The 19,945-nt window shown below is 46.9% G+C and overlaps 1 protein-coding gene across 2 annotated transcripts in view; it reads left to right on the top strand.

The window, feature by feature from the left end:
* ACTR2 (actin related protein 2) overlaps window positions 1-3,272 on the top strand; it is a 46,545-nt gene extending 43,273 nt beyond the window's left edge. For both annotated transcript variants that reach the window (XM_034764226.1, XM_034764227.1), the window contains one exon: window positions 159-3,272. In XM_034764226.1, coding sequence (XP_034620117.1) covers window positions 159-329 — 171 coding nt within the window. In that variant the 3' untranslated portion in view covers window positions 330-3,272. The remainder of the gene's footprint in view (window positions 1-158) is intronic.
* The last annotated feature ends 16,673 nt before the right edge of the window (window positions 3,273-19,945 follow it).

The raw sequence follows: 19,945 nt of genomic DNA on the forward strand, positions 1-19,945 counted from the left end.
TATTTTAGATTGCACAAGCAGAAAGCTCACATGCAGCATGCCCTCTCCTAGCATTTCATTCACTTTCTTCCCACTAAACACAATTTCAGTTTCACTGTTAGGGTGATTTTTTTTGGTCCCAGGAATCCAAACAATACTGTGTCCCTTTTCCTTCTTAGAAATTTAAGATCCGTATTGAAGATCCACCTCGTCGAAAGCACATGGTGTTTCTGGGTGGTGCAGTTCTAGCAGACATCATGAAAGACAAAGACAACTTCTGGATGACCCGACAAGAATACCAAGAAAAGGGAGTGCGTGTGCTGGAGAAGCTTGGTGTGACTGTTCGATAAACTCCCGACCTTGTTCCCCTCACATGTCTAAAGCTTTTATTCCTTCATTGCCAGTCTTTGAACTCCTTTAGCTACATGACATGGAAAGGCCTGTCTGTGCCCTTTGACCCAAAGGTCAGGTTTTGTTCTGGCTTCTTGGGGTAGCTTTTGTTAAATGTTTGTTAATATGGCTAAATTTGACCACTTCCCTGCAAACAAAACAGAGCAAGAGCAGCCTGTCTACTGCATTGTTCCTTCTCAGGAAGGCAATTCTGGTAGGCTTTTTTCTTCTGGGTTTATTGCTGTAGTTCTGCTGGCTTTTGTCTCTAGCTCACTGGGGGTGGTGTGCCTTTCTTAGCATAAGAAAACCTGTCAGCAGCAGCTTTTTACCCTCACGCTATTGTGGTGTTTACCTTTGCATCTTTGGCCTCCATCTCCATTGGCATTTTTTACCACAATTAGGAATTCTGATTAAAACCACAGTTAGAAACTGGTTTAACCAACCAAAATGGCTTTCCACACGGTTCCAACATAATTGGACTCCAAATGCACTGTCCACTTAAACTGTGTTAAAAGGCAGTTTATCTGCAGCTGTCTGAAAGAATTCCTAAACAAAACGACACACTCAGTGGGGCTTTTCGTGGTACGTTTCTTCAGAATAGCTGTCTAAGCAGTTATTGCCACAAACCAACAATATCGGAAACCTCCAGTATTCTGACAAATTTAAATTCTGAGCCTTATAGTTTCTTCATGTTGTATAGCTTCACTGCTAGGGGACACTGGGGGTCAACTTTATTTAGAAATACTCTTCTTTTTATAGTTAAATTTTGGTACCACGATGTGTCTATGTAATAGAGAGCAAGAGCTGTTATATTATCGATTCCATTTAATTGGGTTTGAGGCTTTGGCTAAGAAATTTTAGAGCAGTTGGGTCTGGAGTCTAAATCTTAATCTATTGAAAAATAACATTTTAAAAAATGCTTGTAATAATTCTAATTCGATACAATAAAATACCCCAACAAACCAAGTTGTAAATGCTTGTTGTAAGCGCTTTTGTGTACCTCAGAAGCGCTTCTATTAAAATTTGCAAGTACGTGAATCCAGTGCCAAGTAGTTACTGCAAATGAATCTTTCATCTTAACTGACCAATGTTTGTTTAAATAAAGCAAGTAGATATTTATAACAACCACTGGCAGTAGGTTATGAAGAATGACCTATATTTGTTGCAGTTAAAAATAACATTGACATGAGACTTGTTGCTAGTTGGTAAATATCCACAATTCACTCTGTCTAGTCTTGATTTTTGATACTTATGGGGGGGGTGGGAAGGAAGTAAAACCAGCATTGAGAATGTTGTTTCCAAAAAACACATTAAAAGCTGAGATTCATTGAAAAATAGATATTACTGGTAATTATCAGACAGCTTTTTTTTTTTAAGTCTAGTTGCCAGCATGATTTTCTTGATAGGAAATACAGGTACTATCCTCAGAATAAAATCTGCTGCCTTGCTGCAAAGTGTAGCAAAAATTGCTCACATACGCATTTCCATCGAACTATTCATTGTGTCACTTCCCCATTCATTGAAAATATCAAATTATATCATTTCTGACCTAATTTTTCTAAAACCTTACTACTGCATTTAACAACAGCAGAGCCAGGATCTGTTGTGGGAGGAGGGACAGACTTTCCAAGTTTGGTGTGCATGATGTTGCATTCATTCGTGTATATGCGAAGACCTGACAATTACACACATCTCTCTTTGAACAGTTAGCCCTCACAGAACACTGCAATATGTAAACCTTGCTTCGATTCCAAACTTTTTTTTTTTCATTCCTAAATTGATGGAGAGAGACCTTCCTTTTGGCTGAAAGCATAACAATGTCTACATGTCTTTAATACTAAAACAGTCACCGAAGTACTGTTAATAGTGACCATTTAATTACAGGAGAGTGTTTTTGCAGCTGTGATTACCCTTAACTTGAACAATATGAATTTATAGGCATGCCGGTCATGCCTCAATGCATGCACTTACAGTGGTTACTAGATTTTGGGGATATGGTTGTAAGGGGTACTCTGAACTCCTGTAGTTTTCTGTAAGTTTAAATACCTGATATGCTTTAGAAATGCCGTACAGCCGTCAGCAGTAGAAGACTTGCTTTTAGAACAAGTAGCAGTTGTAGCTTCTCACATGGTGCATGTCTCTTCGTTCTCAGTGTGTCCAAAAGCCATGGAAGTAAACCAAAGAATGACATTTTTAGAATAACAATCTGCCATTTGAACATTCGAATTTAGGGACTGACCCTGCACAACCCTTTGCTCAAGTTTATTCTCATACTGGCCTCAGGTAGGTGTGTCCGTGAGTAAGGATCACAAGATCAGACCCTTAGGTTTGAGTACTTCACAGCACCATGAGCAACAGATGTCGCTCAGTTTTGCAGTAACTGGAGTTTCTATGGAGACTCTGTATTTATATTAAACCTGAGCGTTTAAAATTATTGCTATCCTGGGTTTGAGAGAGCACATTTAGACATAATCCAAATGGCATGTTTGTGTGTTGAATGGGTGTTCCTGTGCTCAGTGCGGTTCCCTCTCATGTGTGTGATTTTCCCACTTCAGAACTTCTGTGTTGCTGGGAAAGCTATCTGGTTTGAACTTTTTAAAAACCAAATACCAAGTTAAATTTACAATTTAACTTTAACGGGAGTCTGAGCATAAATACAGGATACCTCAGCAATTGTAAGAGTTCTTGTGAACAACCTATTTTTAAACGTACCTGCTTTGAAAACACAATGTGTTTTAGGATGTTAATGTCTGTAGCTATTAACGTGAATGGCTTTTTTTTATACTGTTCTGAGCAATGTTAAAACAGTGACGTTTAAGACTACGACTGGAAAGAGAAACATCCACTTAAATAAATTGACAGGTCTTTTCAATTTAAAAAATAAAATCGGATTTTTCGAAGTAGCTCGTGTTTGTTGTCTCCTTTAGGAAGTCACAATTCTGTCGTTTATTATATTTTCTCCTATAATCAGCCACTTAAATTGGAAATGTTGTGAACGGTTAACTAGAGAATCTGAGACATCAACATAACAAGCTCCTTATTGATCACTAGCACGTTTAGAAATGCACCAGCACCCATTGCTGGATCTAGGATTAAGTACTTATGTAGAGGAGAAACACATCAATGAAAAAGAACCTTGTCAAGACTCTTAATCTCAGTTCAGAATTCAGGCTGGCAAGTGCTATGATTTTCTGTGCTCGGTACTGTGACGGGTTCTCAGCTCCCATTGGCTTTAGAATACACAGGACAGTACTGGCCCAGAGACATAGAGTAAAGCCTTCAAAAGTAATGTTTTCATATTGAAAAAATAACACTTGGCATTAAGTGGCAGGGTGCTAAATACTCTTTCTGAACTTAATCGATAAAGTGAAGAATTGTGCTAGCTGTAAGGGGCTAGGTAGGTCTGTTTTAAAAGCTGCACTTAATTTGAAGCAGCTTCGTATAGCGCAGTGTTAGTGTCTTTTTAGCACTGGGTCCTGTTTACCCCAGAGATTTCAATAGGTTTGGTAACTGGCTAGTGACATGGTTGGCTTTAACCATGGCTTGTGTCCATGCACGCTAGAGCTAATACTATATAAACTGTGCCAGCTAATTGTTTCACACTGGCCATCAACATTGGGTGGCGCACAAACCCCTTTTGGCGTGTAGAATACTGCCCCCGATGGAACCAAGTTTGGCCAGTTTCGCTGGGCACTGCCATGTCTGTATGTCCTCCGGGCACTCTGTCCCCTACTGAGCAACTTGGTGTAATTGCCCAGGTTTACCTAGGATGAACTAAAACACCATTCGGCACCATGGTGGATGTAGAGCTATGTGATTGTGTTGTGAAAAATGCTGCCGTGGATACAACTGTCTTTGTAGTTGGGTCAGATGAGTTTTGTGCTGTGTGCAGATGATTGTAGCTAGGACCTTAATGGAGGAAGGGGAAAAAAATTCTAATGTCCCATCACCATACGGAATGCTCCACCTCTGCTCAGTAACCATTTTCAAGGCTTCTTTTCTTTAATGTGGCCATGTTTCTGCCCATGACGTTGGATTGTGACAAAAGCACGTCTTCCTTGTGTTTACAGCCTTTTCCGTACTACTCTGTTATGGCAACGTATGCCAAGCACCTTGAATGCTACAAAGAGTCAGCCTTACCCTACGCTCACTTGCCTGTGTTCTGGCAAATATGAAAATTGCAAGAAAATTTTTCAAATTGTCTTTGATGTTACTCTGTAGCCGCCGTTAAAAATGTACACTGAGTAATTGTTTTGTCCAAGGCCACCTCTTAGGAGGGAAATGGGTGACAAAGAATGTTTTCACTGGCAGCTTGTGTTGGTTTCTGGAGCAAAGTCACCCTGTATTGGGGAAATTTCAACATTCTAAGCCCAACGGGCCTGAGGAAAACAGGGGGGGAAAGGGATGGAAGGGGGGAGTGAATTTTGTTTGTCTTCAGAAGACCATGCACAAGCAAAGAAGGTAGGACAAAGCTGTGATGCAGACAGTAGTACATAGCTCTGCATATTCCGAGTTACATTTTCAACAAATTTCTAGCAAAATACCATCCATGGGAATAACCCACCTTCCAGATACCTGTATTTACATCTATTCCCCGAAGCAGGACTGCCAAGACTACTAATCATAGGCAAAGGATACATTTTTAAAACATGTCTTTCACAGTTGTAGAAATGCTCCCTGAACTTAGCTGTCTCTATTCTGAGCCTTTGAATAGGTTGGGCAGGAAGGGAATTTTAGGGAAAGAGGAAACTTTTGGCTCAGCCTGTCTATTTTTTCCTTCCTTCAGAGAAATTAGACACAAACATGAGAAGGTTAAGCCAGAATAGGAACTAAGCTTCCTTAGGAGGAGTCAGAGCTAGGAACCTTTTAATGGAACGTAGCTCTGACTCATCTTGCCAACCCAACTGGTGCATCGCAGCTACAAAACTGGGAAGGGAAATGGAGCCCTGGCCTTTCCCCTAGGCTACCTATAACCCCAAATCCAGGAGTGTTTGTTGAAAACCTATCAATTGCCAGCAGCAAGCACAGTAGGAGAGGTGGAACCAACCCCCGTGAGAGGTGCATCCACCCCCCTGTAAAGCTGTCCCCAATTCACCTTTTCCCCAGCCGATCTCTTTATTTGCCCTGAAGCTTAGATGTTGCAGGGATCTTTCTCCTGCACCAATTTTCTCCTATAATCTGCCCAACCTAGGAGAAACAAAGCATTTTAAATCTCTTCAGGCATTTTTAAATTGGTACTTGCTAACATCAAAGCAGAGCTTACAGCACATGCTTTGCATGCGTCAGGCACGCGCTGACTTTCTAAAAGCAGTGACACTAGTGCGGGGGTGTCCAGTCCAAAATGCACCTTTGCTGCACTTCCCTTTCCCATACCAATCCATCCCCCGCACCCCTGCTGCCACCTTTCTTGGCTCCCATAGGAAAGTTGAGGTGGGAAGGTTCTAAAGACTTGAAAGGCAGGATCTGGGGGAAAACTGTCCAGCCTCTTCTTGGTGTCTGTCACACCTACCTCCAGCCACAAAATGCTAAAGGAAAGAGCTGTCCCCATGCCACCTCGGCACTAGTCAGTGTCCCTTTGGAATAGCTTAGGGTTTTCTCCTGGTTTGGATAATTGATCCTCCTTTTAACATGCATCTTCAATAAGCAGCCTGGCAACTTAAGTAAAAGCTGGATGGATTTGCTAATTCTCATAATGCTGTAGGTTTCTCCCAGTAGGAAAGAATAGTTATAAATAGGATGTTAGAACTTTAAATGTTAACATCGCTGTAACTAGAACCTCTAAAACAGGGGTGGGCAAACTTTTTGGGCTGAGGGCCACATCTGGGTGGGGAAATTGTATGCAGGGCTGGGGCGGGGGGGGGGTTGGGATGCGGTGTGCAGGAAGGGGCTCAGGGAAGGGGGTTGGGGTGCAGAGTGCAGGAGGCTGGTTGGGGTGCAGGAGGCTGCTCAGGGAGCTGGTGGCAGGGGGTTGGGGTGTAGGAAGGGGGCTTAGGGCAGGGAGTTGGGGGCCGAGTGCAGGAGGGGTTCGGGCTCTGGGGTGGCAGCGGCGCGCACTGGGGCTGGCCCTGGGCCGCTTCAGGAAACGCTGCGGCCCCTGGGGGAGGGAGGGTGGAGGGCTCAGGGCTCTGCATGTGCTGTCCTTGCTGCACTTCCAGGTACCTCCCCCGAAGCTCCCATTAGCCAGGGTTCCCCGTTCTCACCCAATGGGAGCTGCGGGGAGCAGTGCCTGGAGGCAAGGGCAACGAACGGAGCCCTCTGCCCTTCCCCCCCCCCCACCGGAGAGCGGCATGGGGCCCGCAGCGCCACGGAGGGCAAGCCCACAGGCTGGATCCAGCCCGCAGTTTGCCCAACCTTGCTCTAAAATATGGTCAGCCCTAGAGGCTAAATGGCATATGAATCCACGTAGCATGCGAGACCAAACTACCACGTAATTTAATAGATAATTACCCAAGTGCTTAAAATACGGGTGGGTGACCAAATGAACCAAACAACTGACTAGATTATTTCTAAATACTCTAATTTCTCTTATATTTTAGCATATTCTATTCATACTTGCACTATTAATTCTTGGCCAAGAGCCGGTGTAGCATCATTGAGGCACGCGTGGAAGGGATAATACTTGGTCATTGGCAGGATATTGTGCGGACGACCCATCAGGTATTTTTCTCTGTCTCAGTACTGCGAACGCATTAGTTTGCTCATTCACATGATCATTAGCACGATTTGTAAAAGATGATTCCTGTTTGCTTACACTGGAATAAGGATGACCTAACCTGTGGGTCTCCCTTGTGACAAGATACAACGCAAACTGAAAACAATGACTAACCGCACAGAGGAAGTGCCCAGAGCGGGGCACCACGTGACCATGAGTTTGAGTCTCCTCTTCTGTTTGTTCTTTCTAATTGCTGCGTTTCAAACACAATCTGTGGTGACAGATGCAAGAATCGTTGGGGAAATCTATAGCTCCTGTTGTTGAGGTGGTCAGACAGCTGATCACAATGGTTACGTTTACCTTAGAATCTGTTCACTAGACAGGTTAGATTGTCAAATGAGCGACTGGATTATCCCTCGCCCATTCATCTATTTACTCATACAGAAGGAATTTAATTTTGAAAGCAATAATTTTAGGGCGAGTGTTCCTCTGATACGACAATGTCGTAGGATATGAAAATGGAAGATGTAAATACAGTGCCTTTCCCCACCAGTGTTCATTCTACACCCCCCCCCCCCCCCCCCCGCTGTTCTGCAGGTGTCCCTAAGAACAATCGTACAAATGGAAAAAGCAAAAGGGCACCTTTGGTTTGAGACAAGAGCCCTGAGGCACCTCCACCAATCTCCAGCACAAACATCAGGAATAAAAAGTTGGACTGCTGAAAGATCCTGCTATGCGCTTCAGCGACCTCTCCTTTATGTTGTGTCTAAATGGCTTTCCCATGTGCAGGTATAGATTAGCTGCAAAATCTGCATTTTTTTGAGAGGTGGGCTGCTCCCTTATATAAGAGAATTAATTCTATTGTTGGAAGTTTTTGTTAGGTGGAGAAGTCAGATGGGAGTGACCGCCCCCCCCCCCATTTTAGTACAGTTGTTGCTTGTCAAGAATATGCATGGTCTGTTTTCTTCAGCCTCTTGGCTTGTCTGATAAAATGATTAGCTGTTAGACAGGCAGAGGGAAAGGATCACATCTGCATCAGACAGGAAGACTGGGACAGTAGAAAGGGGGGAAAAAAATCCCTACTTGAAGCACAGCTGCCCCCCATGCATAGTAATAGAGCTTGCCAAGAATATTCACATTGATTTAGGGAGAAAAGCTGAGGAAAGCATTTAAACCCCAGCTAGCTTGGACCAGTGACAAACTCTCTCAGAGACTATTCCCACTTAGGCCAAAAGAAGGTTTCAAGCCATGTTCCTTCCTCCCCCCAGCTCCTCTCACACACAGACACACACAAAAAAAACCTATGGAGTAAATGACAAAAGTGCATTTGGAAAGCAGCTTTAAGCTGAAGGTAGAAACACTTATTCTACCTTGATGACATTACCATTGTTACTTGATCTTGTGATTAAAAACAAGCTGGGCAAATAATTCTTGACTAATTTAAGGCAATGGAAGACTTGGCATGCACTTTGGATCACGTCATTTCACTAATTTTGTCTCTATTTATGCATTGTCTGCAATCAGAGCAGGGTTGTTGGGTTTTTTTCCAAATATGTTAATCCAAAACTATTTGCTAAATAATTTCTGAGAATAATTATTGGGCTGCAGATTGTTCATGAGCAGTTAGAGTATTTTTTTTATTTGCAGCATTGTTGTAGCCATGTTGGATCCAGAATATGATAGAGACAAGGTGGGCGAGGTAATATCTTTTATTGGACCAGCTTCTGTTGGTGAAAAAGAGAAGCTTTTGCGCTTCACCGAGCTCTTCAGGTCTGATTACTTTTCTCAGACCTGAAGAAGAGCTCTGTGGAGCTGGAAAGCTTGTCTCTCTCACCAGCAGAAGTTGGTCCAAGAAAAGATATTGCCTCATCCATCTTGCATCTCAGTATTTTTTTTTATAAAAGTTTGAGTTGTAGTTAGCTGTTCCTGGAAACATACCGGTAAGTTTCATGATACAATCCTGTTCCATAGCTGGATGAACATCTTCTAGAATCAGGTTTCCAGTGGGGATATTCCCATTCCATCCTTAAAAATGTGCTTCTTGTGACTATCCTACATATTTACTTAAAATCTGCTGTTTCTGGGAATACCTTTGTGAGCAGCAGGAGATTCAAGTTCAATTCCCAGCTCAGTCACAAACTTCCGGAAAGATCTTCCACTAGTCCTGTAATCTACCCCGTGCCAAGGGACTGGTCTACACTGGGGGGGGTGGTCGATCTAAGATACGCAACTTCAGCTATGTGAATAGCGTAGCTGAAGTCGAAGTATCTTAGATCGATTTACCTGGGGTCCACACGGCACGGGATCAACGGCCGCGGCTCCCCTGTCGACTCCGCTACTGCCGCTCGCTCCGGTGGAGTTTCGGAATCGATGGGGAGTGCATTTGGGGATCGATATATCGCGTCTTAATGAGACGCAATATATCGATCCTCGATAAATCGATCGCTACCCGCCGATATGGCAGGTAGTCTGGACGTACCCTTAGTTCCCCACCTGTAAAATGGAGCTAAAACCTCTTCCATCCTGTTGAGATGATAAAATCCATGAATGATTACGAGGAACTTGGATACTCCAGTGATGGAGCCTGTAATGAGTAGACGGATTATATACTAGCAGACAAGTTTGTGATCTCTGTGGGAAAACTAACCAAAAAGGGGCATGCAAAGATATAAACAAATAAGCATCCATTATGGGTGGGTGGGTGAGAGAGAGAACTGCCTGAAATGACACCCATAAGGAGGGAAGGATAAGCCAGTCAGCCAAGTTGCAAGGTATCCAAGTCAGGCACCTAGTCCCTGACTTGGATATTGTAGAGTTGGGAAGTCCCCTCTCAGGGAAGGGCAGACACACAGAGTCCCTGACTTACAGTGGTCGAGAACATGTTATCATCCTGAGCTGAGACCATGGGATAAGATGTACACAGCTTGCAACAGGAAAAAAAAAAAAAGATGCTGCCACCGTGGTCTGATGATTAGAGCAGAGAACTAGGATTCAGGACGCTTGACTCCCACTGGCAGTTCCGCCAGTGACTCACTGTGTGACCGTGGCCATGTCGCTTACTCATAGAATATTAGGGTTGGAAGGGACTTCAGGAGGTCATCTAGTCCAACCCCCTGCTCAAAGTAATGTATCTGCACTCAGTTTAAAAGGGGGGTAGTGGTTCTTCTCTGCCACACCAAATAGTTGTGAGAATTATCTAATTGCTTGGGTCTGATCCAGCTCCTATTGAAATCAACAAGAGCTGGATTGGACCCTTAGAGCTGGTCTACACAGGGGGGGCGATGTAAGATACGCAACTTCAGCTACGGGAATAGCGTAGCTGAAGTCGCTGTATCTTATTTCGACTTACCTCCCATCCTCACAGCGCAGGATCGACGGCCGCGGCTCCCCAGTCGACTCTGCTACCGCCACTCGCCCTGGTGGAGTTCCGGAGTCGACGGGAGAGTGTTTGGGGATTGATATATCGCGTCTAGATGAGACGCGATATATCGATCCCCGATAGATCGATCGCTACCCGCCAATCTCTTAGAGTTTTATGCTGCTAGCTCCATGCACCCAACCATCAGCTTTTGGGGCGTTTTGTTGGTTGGGTTTTTTTTAAACATACTTTATAGATAAAAATCACCCCATAAGGCCAGCTTAATGCAACGAGCGTGGCTACACTATAGGATCTTCAGGGCAAATGCATAGATTCTGGGCATCCTTTAAGGCAATGTCTCCATACCGAGGGGTAAGTCCTCTCCCCTGTGCAAAGCCTGGATAAACGGTCTGTGTGGTCGGGAGGCTGCAGAGAGAGAATCTCTTCTCCCACATACACAGGGTGCTGCGAAGACACTAATGCAGTCTCAAGAGCCTCCACGCTTGCTGGTGAGGTTGGTCAGAGGATCTACAGCTCTGCCCCAAAGAGGTAACGTAGAACTACCAGCCATGCCCCAAAAAGCAACCTCCTTCTTAGAGATCCTGCTGACAAGGCTTCATCACAGGGTGCTAAGTATTTGCAGGAGCTTGAGTTACCTTCCCTATCCCAGTACACCCAGTACTTTCTGCCACCGCTCAAAGTGGGAGGGGAACAGGACTTTGTCCATGGCATTTATTACTTACTTTCAAAGTATGCGCTTAAAACGGTGAGGATGGCACACTGAAGGTGGGGGGGTATCCTGCCAGCAGTGAGTCCCACCAAAGCCAATGGAGACGCTCACATATGTTAACTGGTTGCAGGATCAAGCCCTAAAGCTGCTCACAGTTCCACTTTTAAGGGGTTAGAAGTGCTATTTTAACCTTAAAAAGTGTCGGCTCCTGCTGGAGCCTGCCTTCTGGAGCACGCCGGCCTCTGCTCCATCTGAATAACTGAAAATCTCTGTCTTCTAATGCTTTTTCCAGAGTTGTTGGGTTATTTATTTGGGGCGGTGGGGGAGGTGGGTGGTGGTAAATGAAGTACAAACGAAAATGTTTCTGTGTATGCATTCATGGCAACAGAGCCACACAGAGACATAACCTAATGGAAGGCCCATATGTTGAAAAAATATTGTATGTAATGAGAATTGCTGCATTTTTTGTAAAACGTAATGGGACAGATAGGCAGCAGCTGTGGGTTACTCGAGGAGCAGCTAATTCAGCAAGCTGAATTTAAAGATATTTCCCAGATCTCCAAAACAATGAATAGCAGTGTTGTTTAAGATTACCATTACGGCTTACATCCTCCTTGGACTGGAAGCGTTGGGAGGAAGCCTTTATCTATGCTTCTGGGGCAGAAGTACATGATTAGTGGCTCGCCTATCATAAGAAGCCCCAGGGGAGCAAAGAGGACTGGATGTGAAGGAAGGAAGGAAATTGTGTTGGATAAACAAAAAAGCGCCTCAGGAAAGCATTTGAGATGGGCAAGACTTGGGAAAAAGTCAAATGCTCAAGGGACCTATTTGAGTCCTAGCTAATATTTAAAGCTTTTAAAAAAGGAATAAAAGGCTTAAGCAGATGAGGCTTGAGCTAAAAATGAATTAATAACATAGCAGGTTCATGTTTCTGTATATTTAGTTACACTCTAATCCAACATATTAATAGTTTTAAATATAAACAGCAAGTTTGAGAGCACGTGCGTCCATTTGACTTTAATTTCCCAGGGCTGAATTTGAATGAAACAAACAAACGAAAGTGACAATACAAATCGCTTGCAATTCGAGTTGAAAGATTAATATTAATTATTTGGTTGATGGTGGCACTTAGAGGCTCCCACTGAGCTCTGGGCCCCGCTGTGGTAGGTACTGTACAGACATACACAGGAGCCAGTCCCGTCCTCTGAAAGGAACGGCTACACTTCAGGCTGGAGGTGTAAATTCCAGCCCAAGGAGACACAGCCGGGCTCGCTCGCATCGAGTCAGCGCACTAAAAACAGTGTGTCTCCACAGCAGCGTGAGGAGCTAGCCACCCCGAGTACATTCCCATCAGAGGCCCTAGGGGCGTACTCGGCCACTCTCATTGTTATTTCTAGCGTGCTCACTCGATTGGAGCTGACGCAAGTATGTCTGCTCGAGCTGGAATTTACAGCTCCAGTGTAGACATAACAACAGTCTACACCAGAATTGGGGAAACTACCACCTGCAGGCCACATCCATCTATGGGACTGTCCTGCCCAGCCCCTGAGCTCCTGGATGGGGAGGCTAGCCCCCGGCTCCTCCCCTGCCGTCTCTCCTCCCCCGCAGCCTCAGTTCGCCGTGCCGCCAGCGCTCTGGCCCTCCAGCCCTGCTGGGCAATGCGGCGGGGCTGCGAGCTCCTGCTGCTCTGAGCGGCATGGTAAGGAGGTGGAGAGTGGGGGGAGGGGGGTTGGATAAGGGGCAAGGGATCCTGGGGGGCAGACAGGCGGCAGTTGGATGGGGCAGAGGTTCTGGGGGGGCAGTCAGGCAATAGGGTATAGGGGGGTTGGATAGGTGTGGGAGTCCTGGGGGGGGCCTGTCAGGGGGCAGGGGTGTGGATAGGGGTCAGGGGACAAGGAGCAGGGGGGTGGGGTGGGGTCCTGGAGGGGAGGTTAGGGCCGGGGGATCCCGGGAGGGGCGGTCAGGGGACAAGGAGCAGGTGGGATTGGATGGGTTGGGAGTTCTGAGGGGGGCAGTCAGGGGTGAGGGGGCGGATAGGAGGCAGGGGCCAGGCTATTTGGGGAGGCACAGCCTTCCCTACCCAGCCCTCCATACAGCTTTGCAACCCCGATGTGACCCTCAGGCCAAAAAGTTTGCCCACCCCTGGTCTACATAGATGAGAGAGACAAAGAGCGGAGGGGAAATCGAGGTGACATGACTTGTCCAAGGTCGCACAGTGGCAGATCCAAAAGTATAACTCAGATCTACTGACTGCCAGTGCCGTGGCCTAGCTACTAGACTGCACTGTGTCTATCTACAATTATAACTGGAGTAAAAGGACCTACTAATGGAAAAGTGGGAATGGAAATCAGACCGACTCATTTTTTTAGCTATTCCTTTGCTTTTATTTTACAGGGGGGACACAAATCAGGAGCTGCTCCCCCATGTACTGAAACAATTCACCATATGCTCCCTCTAGTGCCAAGGGAAAGGTGCTAGTTCAAATGCAAAGTCGCCCTCCAAAAACCCCAACATGTAATTTTCAATGGAGAGGCATTTATAGGACAAATATATCACAACGTTATCAAGTTCTCCCACCATCAAGTTTGCCAAGAGCTAATAATCCAAATGGCACAGTGCAGTTTTAAGTCGTCTTTAGGCAGCTGTTCGTGTCAGGGGGACAGGGGACTGGCTAGTGTTGTGTCTAAATTTGTTGCAGGTTTCATACATGTAAACAAAAGAGGTTGGGCAGACAATCTGGGGCCTCGTTAAATTAGCTCCAGGGAGATCTGTCAAATGTAACTCAATGTTTAAAAAAAAACAAATTAAAAGAAAGAGGCTATCCAAGCTACAAGTGTGTTCAATGATTTTCAGTTATTGGCAATTAAGCACCGATTTGAAAGCAACATTATCGCACATGCTGAATTACAATCGTAAAAATGGATCACATTTTATTGTGTTGGATTCCCCGGCCATGACGTTACAGTTTTCTATTACTGTGCAGTTCTGATAACTGAAAGATTTAATTGCCCGTAAAACCATCCGATTGCCACACAGACAGGAGCGTTTACATAAAAATAAATAAACAAGGAAAATCCCTCCTTGGGGGCAAATTCTGTTCTCAGTGTCACCAGAGTACAGCAGAAATAACTGCACTGAAGTCAACAGAATTACTATGGATTTATTGTGTACCAGGTGACAACTTGGTCCTTTTGCAAACATGAGCACCGTGTTACAAACCTGGCTTTAGAAAGAAATGACAACTGCAGCTGTGTTTGGGGGGGGGAGAGAGTTTTGTCCAGTCGCATCTTATTTGCAAATTGACAGAAACTGCATGACCACGCACAGAGGGGGATTGATCACGCTCCCACTCAGATGAGTGTTAAAACACCCATTGACTGACATGATGCAGGATCAGGCCCTGGGCATAATGACAGAGCTCAACTCGAAACGTCAGAAAGGCTCTTACGTGACCAGAGACCTTGCTTTCTTCTCCATGTGTGTTCTGTAAAATATACACATCTGGGATGTGATTCTACTATAAAAGTCACAGCAAACGCTCTCCCACTTGGACCACTGTGGAGCTGCTGGAGTTGCTCAGTATCTGGGGAGAGGAGTCCGTGCAGTCCCAGCTGTGCTTGAGCCATAGGAATTTTGATACCTATGGGCAGATTTCTCGAGGCGTGTGTGAAAAGAGCTATGATTCAGACACGCTGCAGTGCAGAGCAAAGCTAAAGGAGCTGAGGCAGGTGTACCATAAAGCGAGGGAGGCAAACCGTCATTCAGGTGCTTCACCTAAGACCTGCCAGTTCTTTAAGGAGCTGGACGCTATCTTCCACTACCTCCACCACCAAAAGCCCCGTAGATACTTTGGCGGGCCTGGAGGTGATAGAAAGAGGACCTAACCCAGAGGACTTAATCATTGACGAAGAGGTGGAGTTAGATGACCATGTGGAGCTCCTGGTGAGGTTGCCCGGTGGAGCAGGCAGCCACTAACTGTTCACCACTCCAGAGACATCTAGACAGTCTCAGCAGTTGCTCTACGGTGAGCAAGAAGCAGGAGAGGAGACACCAGGTAAGCAGTGGCGTAGCCAGGTTCTAAGTGCAGGGGGAGCAAACATAAAAAAGTCGCCCCCCTTGGTTCCTCCTCTGGCCACGCCCCCCGTTGGCTTCTCCTCTGGCCACTCCACACCTCCCCCCCCTTGGCTGGCTCCTTCGGCCGCGCCGCACCCCCCCTGGCTCCTCCGGCCATGCTGCGCCCCCCCTCGGAGGGGCTCGGTTCGGGGGGAGGGGGCTGGGCATAGCGCGGCCCGGCTGAGGAAGTTTTTAGGGTGCAGTCGGGGAGGGGGGGGGCGAGAAGAGGTGAGAAAGTTTCACGTGCCCCCGGGTGGGACTCACCAGCTGCCGAGCGACCTCGGAGGAAGCCATGACACCGCGATGGGCGGCCGCCGCGGGAGGGGGAGGGAGAGGGAGAGGCACGTGGGAAGCTCCAGGCAGTTGGAATATAACTGGCAGCTAGAGGGTCAGCGCGGGGGTGTGGGACCAAGCAAATGGGCAGGGAGGGTGCAGGGGGGTGGGGTCACGGGGGCGGCCCAAAGGGCGGGGCCGCGCTGTAACCGCTTCGCATCCCTGCCCCGGGGCGATCCCCGCACGCGGCTGGCTGGAGTCTCGGATGTGACGTAAGCAGGGAGCGGAGGGTCAGTCCCTACCCTACGCCCCCTCCTCTGCCTGTATAATGGGCCGCGAGCCGCTGCCGGGAGATGCTGCTGCTGCCGCATTAGCAAGGGGCAGGGAGCGCTCGACTGCCGAGTCCTGAGCTGCCACAGACGGCCGCAGCGATGTTGGGGCCACGCTGAGCGTGGGGCGCGATGGCCGAGGAGCCTACCCCCTCGCTTCTCCGGCCACGCCCGCCACCCTCCCCCTGGCTCCTCCGGCCGTGCTGCCCCCCCTTGCCTGCAGGAGCCCAGCACCAGCCCGGCAGGCCAAGTTTCAGAGCGGAGCATGGGACCCACCCGCTGGCGCCATGGTAACCCCTAACTAAGGCGCCGCTTTTGGAAAATGTGCTAAGGGGAAGCGGCTGCTTCCCCTGCACCCCCCCTAGCTACGCTACTGCTGGTAAGTGGCTGTGGTTTGTGTATTGCGGAGGTGGGTTCAGGATATAGAAATGTGGAAGGCTGGCTGTGTTTCTGTGAGCTGGACATTTCCCTGTGTAGCTAATCAGTACAAGGGAACAGGGTGTTGATGCACAGTGAGATCTCACGGGAATTCTCCAGAGAGATCTCCAGGAAAATTTCCTGGAGGTACTCGGCAATCCTCTGCTGAAGGTTCCTTGGCAGAGCTGCTTTGTTCCTTCCCCCATTGTAGGAAACTTTCCCGTGGCATTCGGCAATCACTTGTGCAGGGACCAAAGCGGCACACAGGCAGCAGCATAGGGACCAAGGCAGAAGCCACAAGCATGGAGTAGATGTACCCTCACTTCCCTGCTTACCCTCAGCAGTGAATGACCCCCCCACCTGTGGAAAAGTGTGGGAGAATTCTAGAATTTTTTCCCTAGTCAGCTGCACCACAACCGTTGCAGCGTGCTCTTTTCCCCATGTAGACTGCCCCGCCCCCAGCCAACACTCACCGTGCTTTGGGCGTTCGCAGAGATGTGTGCTTGCCAAGGGTCAGTGAGAAAGTGATTGTTATGTTGCACCAGGTGTATTTAACTGAAATGTTTCAGTGCTGTGAGTGAATTTAACAATCATGCTTCTGTACATTGTTCCTTGTACTTTGGCAGATGTGGTCTTCAGGAACACCCCCCCCACACACACACCAGCCAGATAAGAAAACACCCAAGATCCAGCAAAGAAGACATGTTCCAGGCGGTGCTGCACTGCTCCAGTGCAGAGAAAAGGGAACGTAAGGCATGGAGGGAAGCTGAAAGGCAGGACAGAAAAGAAAACCAGCAGTTTGTTAAGGATGCTACTGAGCAGATGATTAAAATAATGGAGGAGCAAATGCAGATGATGAAGTCCTTAATAATGCTGCAGACTGAGCAGATGTGTGCGTGTGTGCCCACCCTCCCCTGCAGCACATTCAGAACTCTTCTCCTTCCCCCCCAACTCCACCCGCACAGTCCTTTCCACTTTCCAGGACTTCTCAGCTTCCCCTTCATTCCACCTCCTCGGACAACTTTCAAAATGATAGCTGGACCTACACACAGCTCTAAAAATCTGCCCTTCTCTGGTACCTCCTTTCTGTGTGTGTGTGTGTGGGGGGGAGGTTTCTTGTGCAATAAAAGCAAAGTTTTTGAATGGTAACATCTTTATTTGTTTACTACAAATTGAGATAGCAGGCACTACCAATACATACACAGGCAGTTTAATCAAGTGCTTGCTGGACTGTAAGGCCTCAAATGTCACCATTGCTTCCTAGGAAAACTACAAGTAATGTAACATTGCACCACCAATCTCAGTGATACACATCACTGGTTTTCATTTTCCAAGTGTTACCTCAAAGCCTCCCTGCTTCGACTTGCCCCCCTCTGGGCCTCTCTGATAGGCCTGGTATCTGGCTGCTCAAAATCAGCAGCCAAGCAGTCTGCCTCAAAACTCCACCCATGAGCAAACATTTTACCCTTAGCTTCACAAAGATTATGCAATGTACAACACGCAGCTATGACCATGGGAATATTATCCTCATTGAGGTCTAACCTGCCATAAAGGCATCGCCAGCGCATCTTTAATCTGCCAAAGGCACATTCCACTGTCATCCAGCACCTACTCAGCCTGTTTTTGAACTGCTCCTTACTGGTGTCCAGGTTTCCCGTGTAAGGTTTCATGAGCCACGGCTGTAAGGGGTATGCCGGGTCTCCCAGGATCACTATGGGCATTTCAACATCTCCCTCTGTAATCTTCTGGTCTGGAAAGAAAATCCCCGCTTATAGCTTTCTATACAGGCTGGTGTTCCTGAAGGTACGTGCGTCATGTACCTTCCCGGACCATCCCATGTTGTCGTCAGTGAAACACCCATGGTGATCCACAAGTGTCTACAACACCATGGAGAAGTACCACTTCCTATTGATGTACTCCATTGCAAGGTGCTCTGGTGCCAAAATTGGAATATGTGCCATCTATCGCCCCTCCACAGTTAGGGAAACCCATTTCTGAAAAAGATATCCACTATTTCACGCACATTTCCCAGAGTCATGGTCCTTCGTAGCAGGATGCGATTAATTGCCCTGCACACTTGCATTAATGCAGCCCCAACGGTTGAATTCCCGACTATAAACTGATTTGTGACCGACTGGTAGCAGTCTGGAGTCGCCAGCTTCCACACAGCGATTGTCACATGCTTCTCTACCGATAGGACAACTCTCATTCTGGTGTCCTTGCACTGCAGTGCTGGGGCGAGCTCCGCACACAGTTCCAAGAAGGTGGCTTTCCGCATCCGAAAGTTCTATAGCCACTGTTCGTCATCCCAGAACTGCATTACGATATGATCCCACCACTCAGTGCTTGTTTCCCAAGCCCAAAAGCAATGGTCCACCCTCTGCAGCTATTCTCTGAATGCCAAAAGCAATCTAAAGTTGCTCCTATCCATATCCCACAGCATGTCAGGCAACTGGGAGTCTTCTTCAGTTAGGAATTTTTCAATTAACTGCACTGCCATCTGTGATGTCTTCATGACAGTTATCAGAGCATAGGAGAGCAGTGCGGGATCCATCCCTTCGCACAAAGATGCTGTGGTGCACAGCAAAGAAGGGCTGTTGAAAAATGCTGCGAAAGAAAGCCAGAAGCCCATGGAATGCTGGGACAGAAAGCAATGCATCACAGGACTTTGAGCCCAGTCCCAAGATGCGCCCTGATCCGCTTCACCTTCCCACAAGACTTAGCAGCAGAAGGTGTCAAGCTGGACTGTGGGATAGCTACCCACAGTGCACAGCTCACACTGTCAATGCTAGTGCCCCAAGTGTGGATGTGCTCTGCTGATAGAGGGAGTGAGTGTGAACATGCAATACCGATTTTTATTATAGTGCTTTTTGAGTGTTGACATAACTTTTGTCAACAAAACTCTGTAGTGTAGACAAGGCCGGTTACATAAACAATAAGGCCTTGGTACTTCTGGGCATGTGTGGGCCCTGTGCTTGTAGTCAATAGAGCTCTACACAGCACAGTCTTCTTCCTATAAGTCTCAGCTTGTATAGCACAAGGCAAGAGGCAGGTGTGAAAACCTGGCCTTACTGGAGCTAATGGGAGTTTTGCCATTGACTTCTCTGGGGCCAGGATTCCTCTCCATCTTCCCTCCCCCCAGGTCTTTGTAAGGGGTGCAACACACTTAAAAGCAAATGTGATAAGTAAAATAGGAACAAGACCTTAGGGGGAAATGCTGAGTTTTCCGTTAATAACGTAAGACACTTCTTTGGCACTTGGCAGGGGGTTTATTTTCCCTGAGCAGTATATAATTTATCAAATTATGCCCAAACCATACAAGAAATACTCCAGATGGCACCATAGCATGTAGAAGAGGCCCAGAGTCCAACCAGTCTGGGGAATTTTTCTACAGAGAACTAGCAAAAGGTGCAAATTACTTCACAAATGGTCATCCCATTAAGTGTGTGCTGGGAATGACGACAGCTGCAAGAGTAGGGAAAACAGAGGAGGAATGACTAGTCATTAGAGCAGGAAAATGGAAGGCAGGGCCGGTGGGTCTGCCTTTGACTGGGCATGTTGCTTCATTTATTTGTGTCTCAGTTTATCTAGCTGTAACCTAGTTATCATTGTTCAGAAATATTGTGAGGCTTTGCCAGAGCGCAGAGAGAAGGCAGAACAGAGTCAGCAGTGGCAAAATAATGAAATTAATAGGCAAAAGGTTT

The sequence above is a fragment of the Trachemys scripta genome, chromosome 3, assembly GCF_013100865.1.
Source record: "Trachemys scripta elegans isolate TJP31775 chromosome 3, CAS_Tse_1.0, whole genome shotgun sequence".
Classification (NCBI taxonomy): domain Eukaryota; kingdom Metazoa; phylum Chordata; order Testudines; family Emydidae; genus Trachemys; species Trachemys scripta.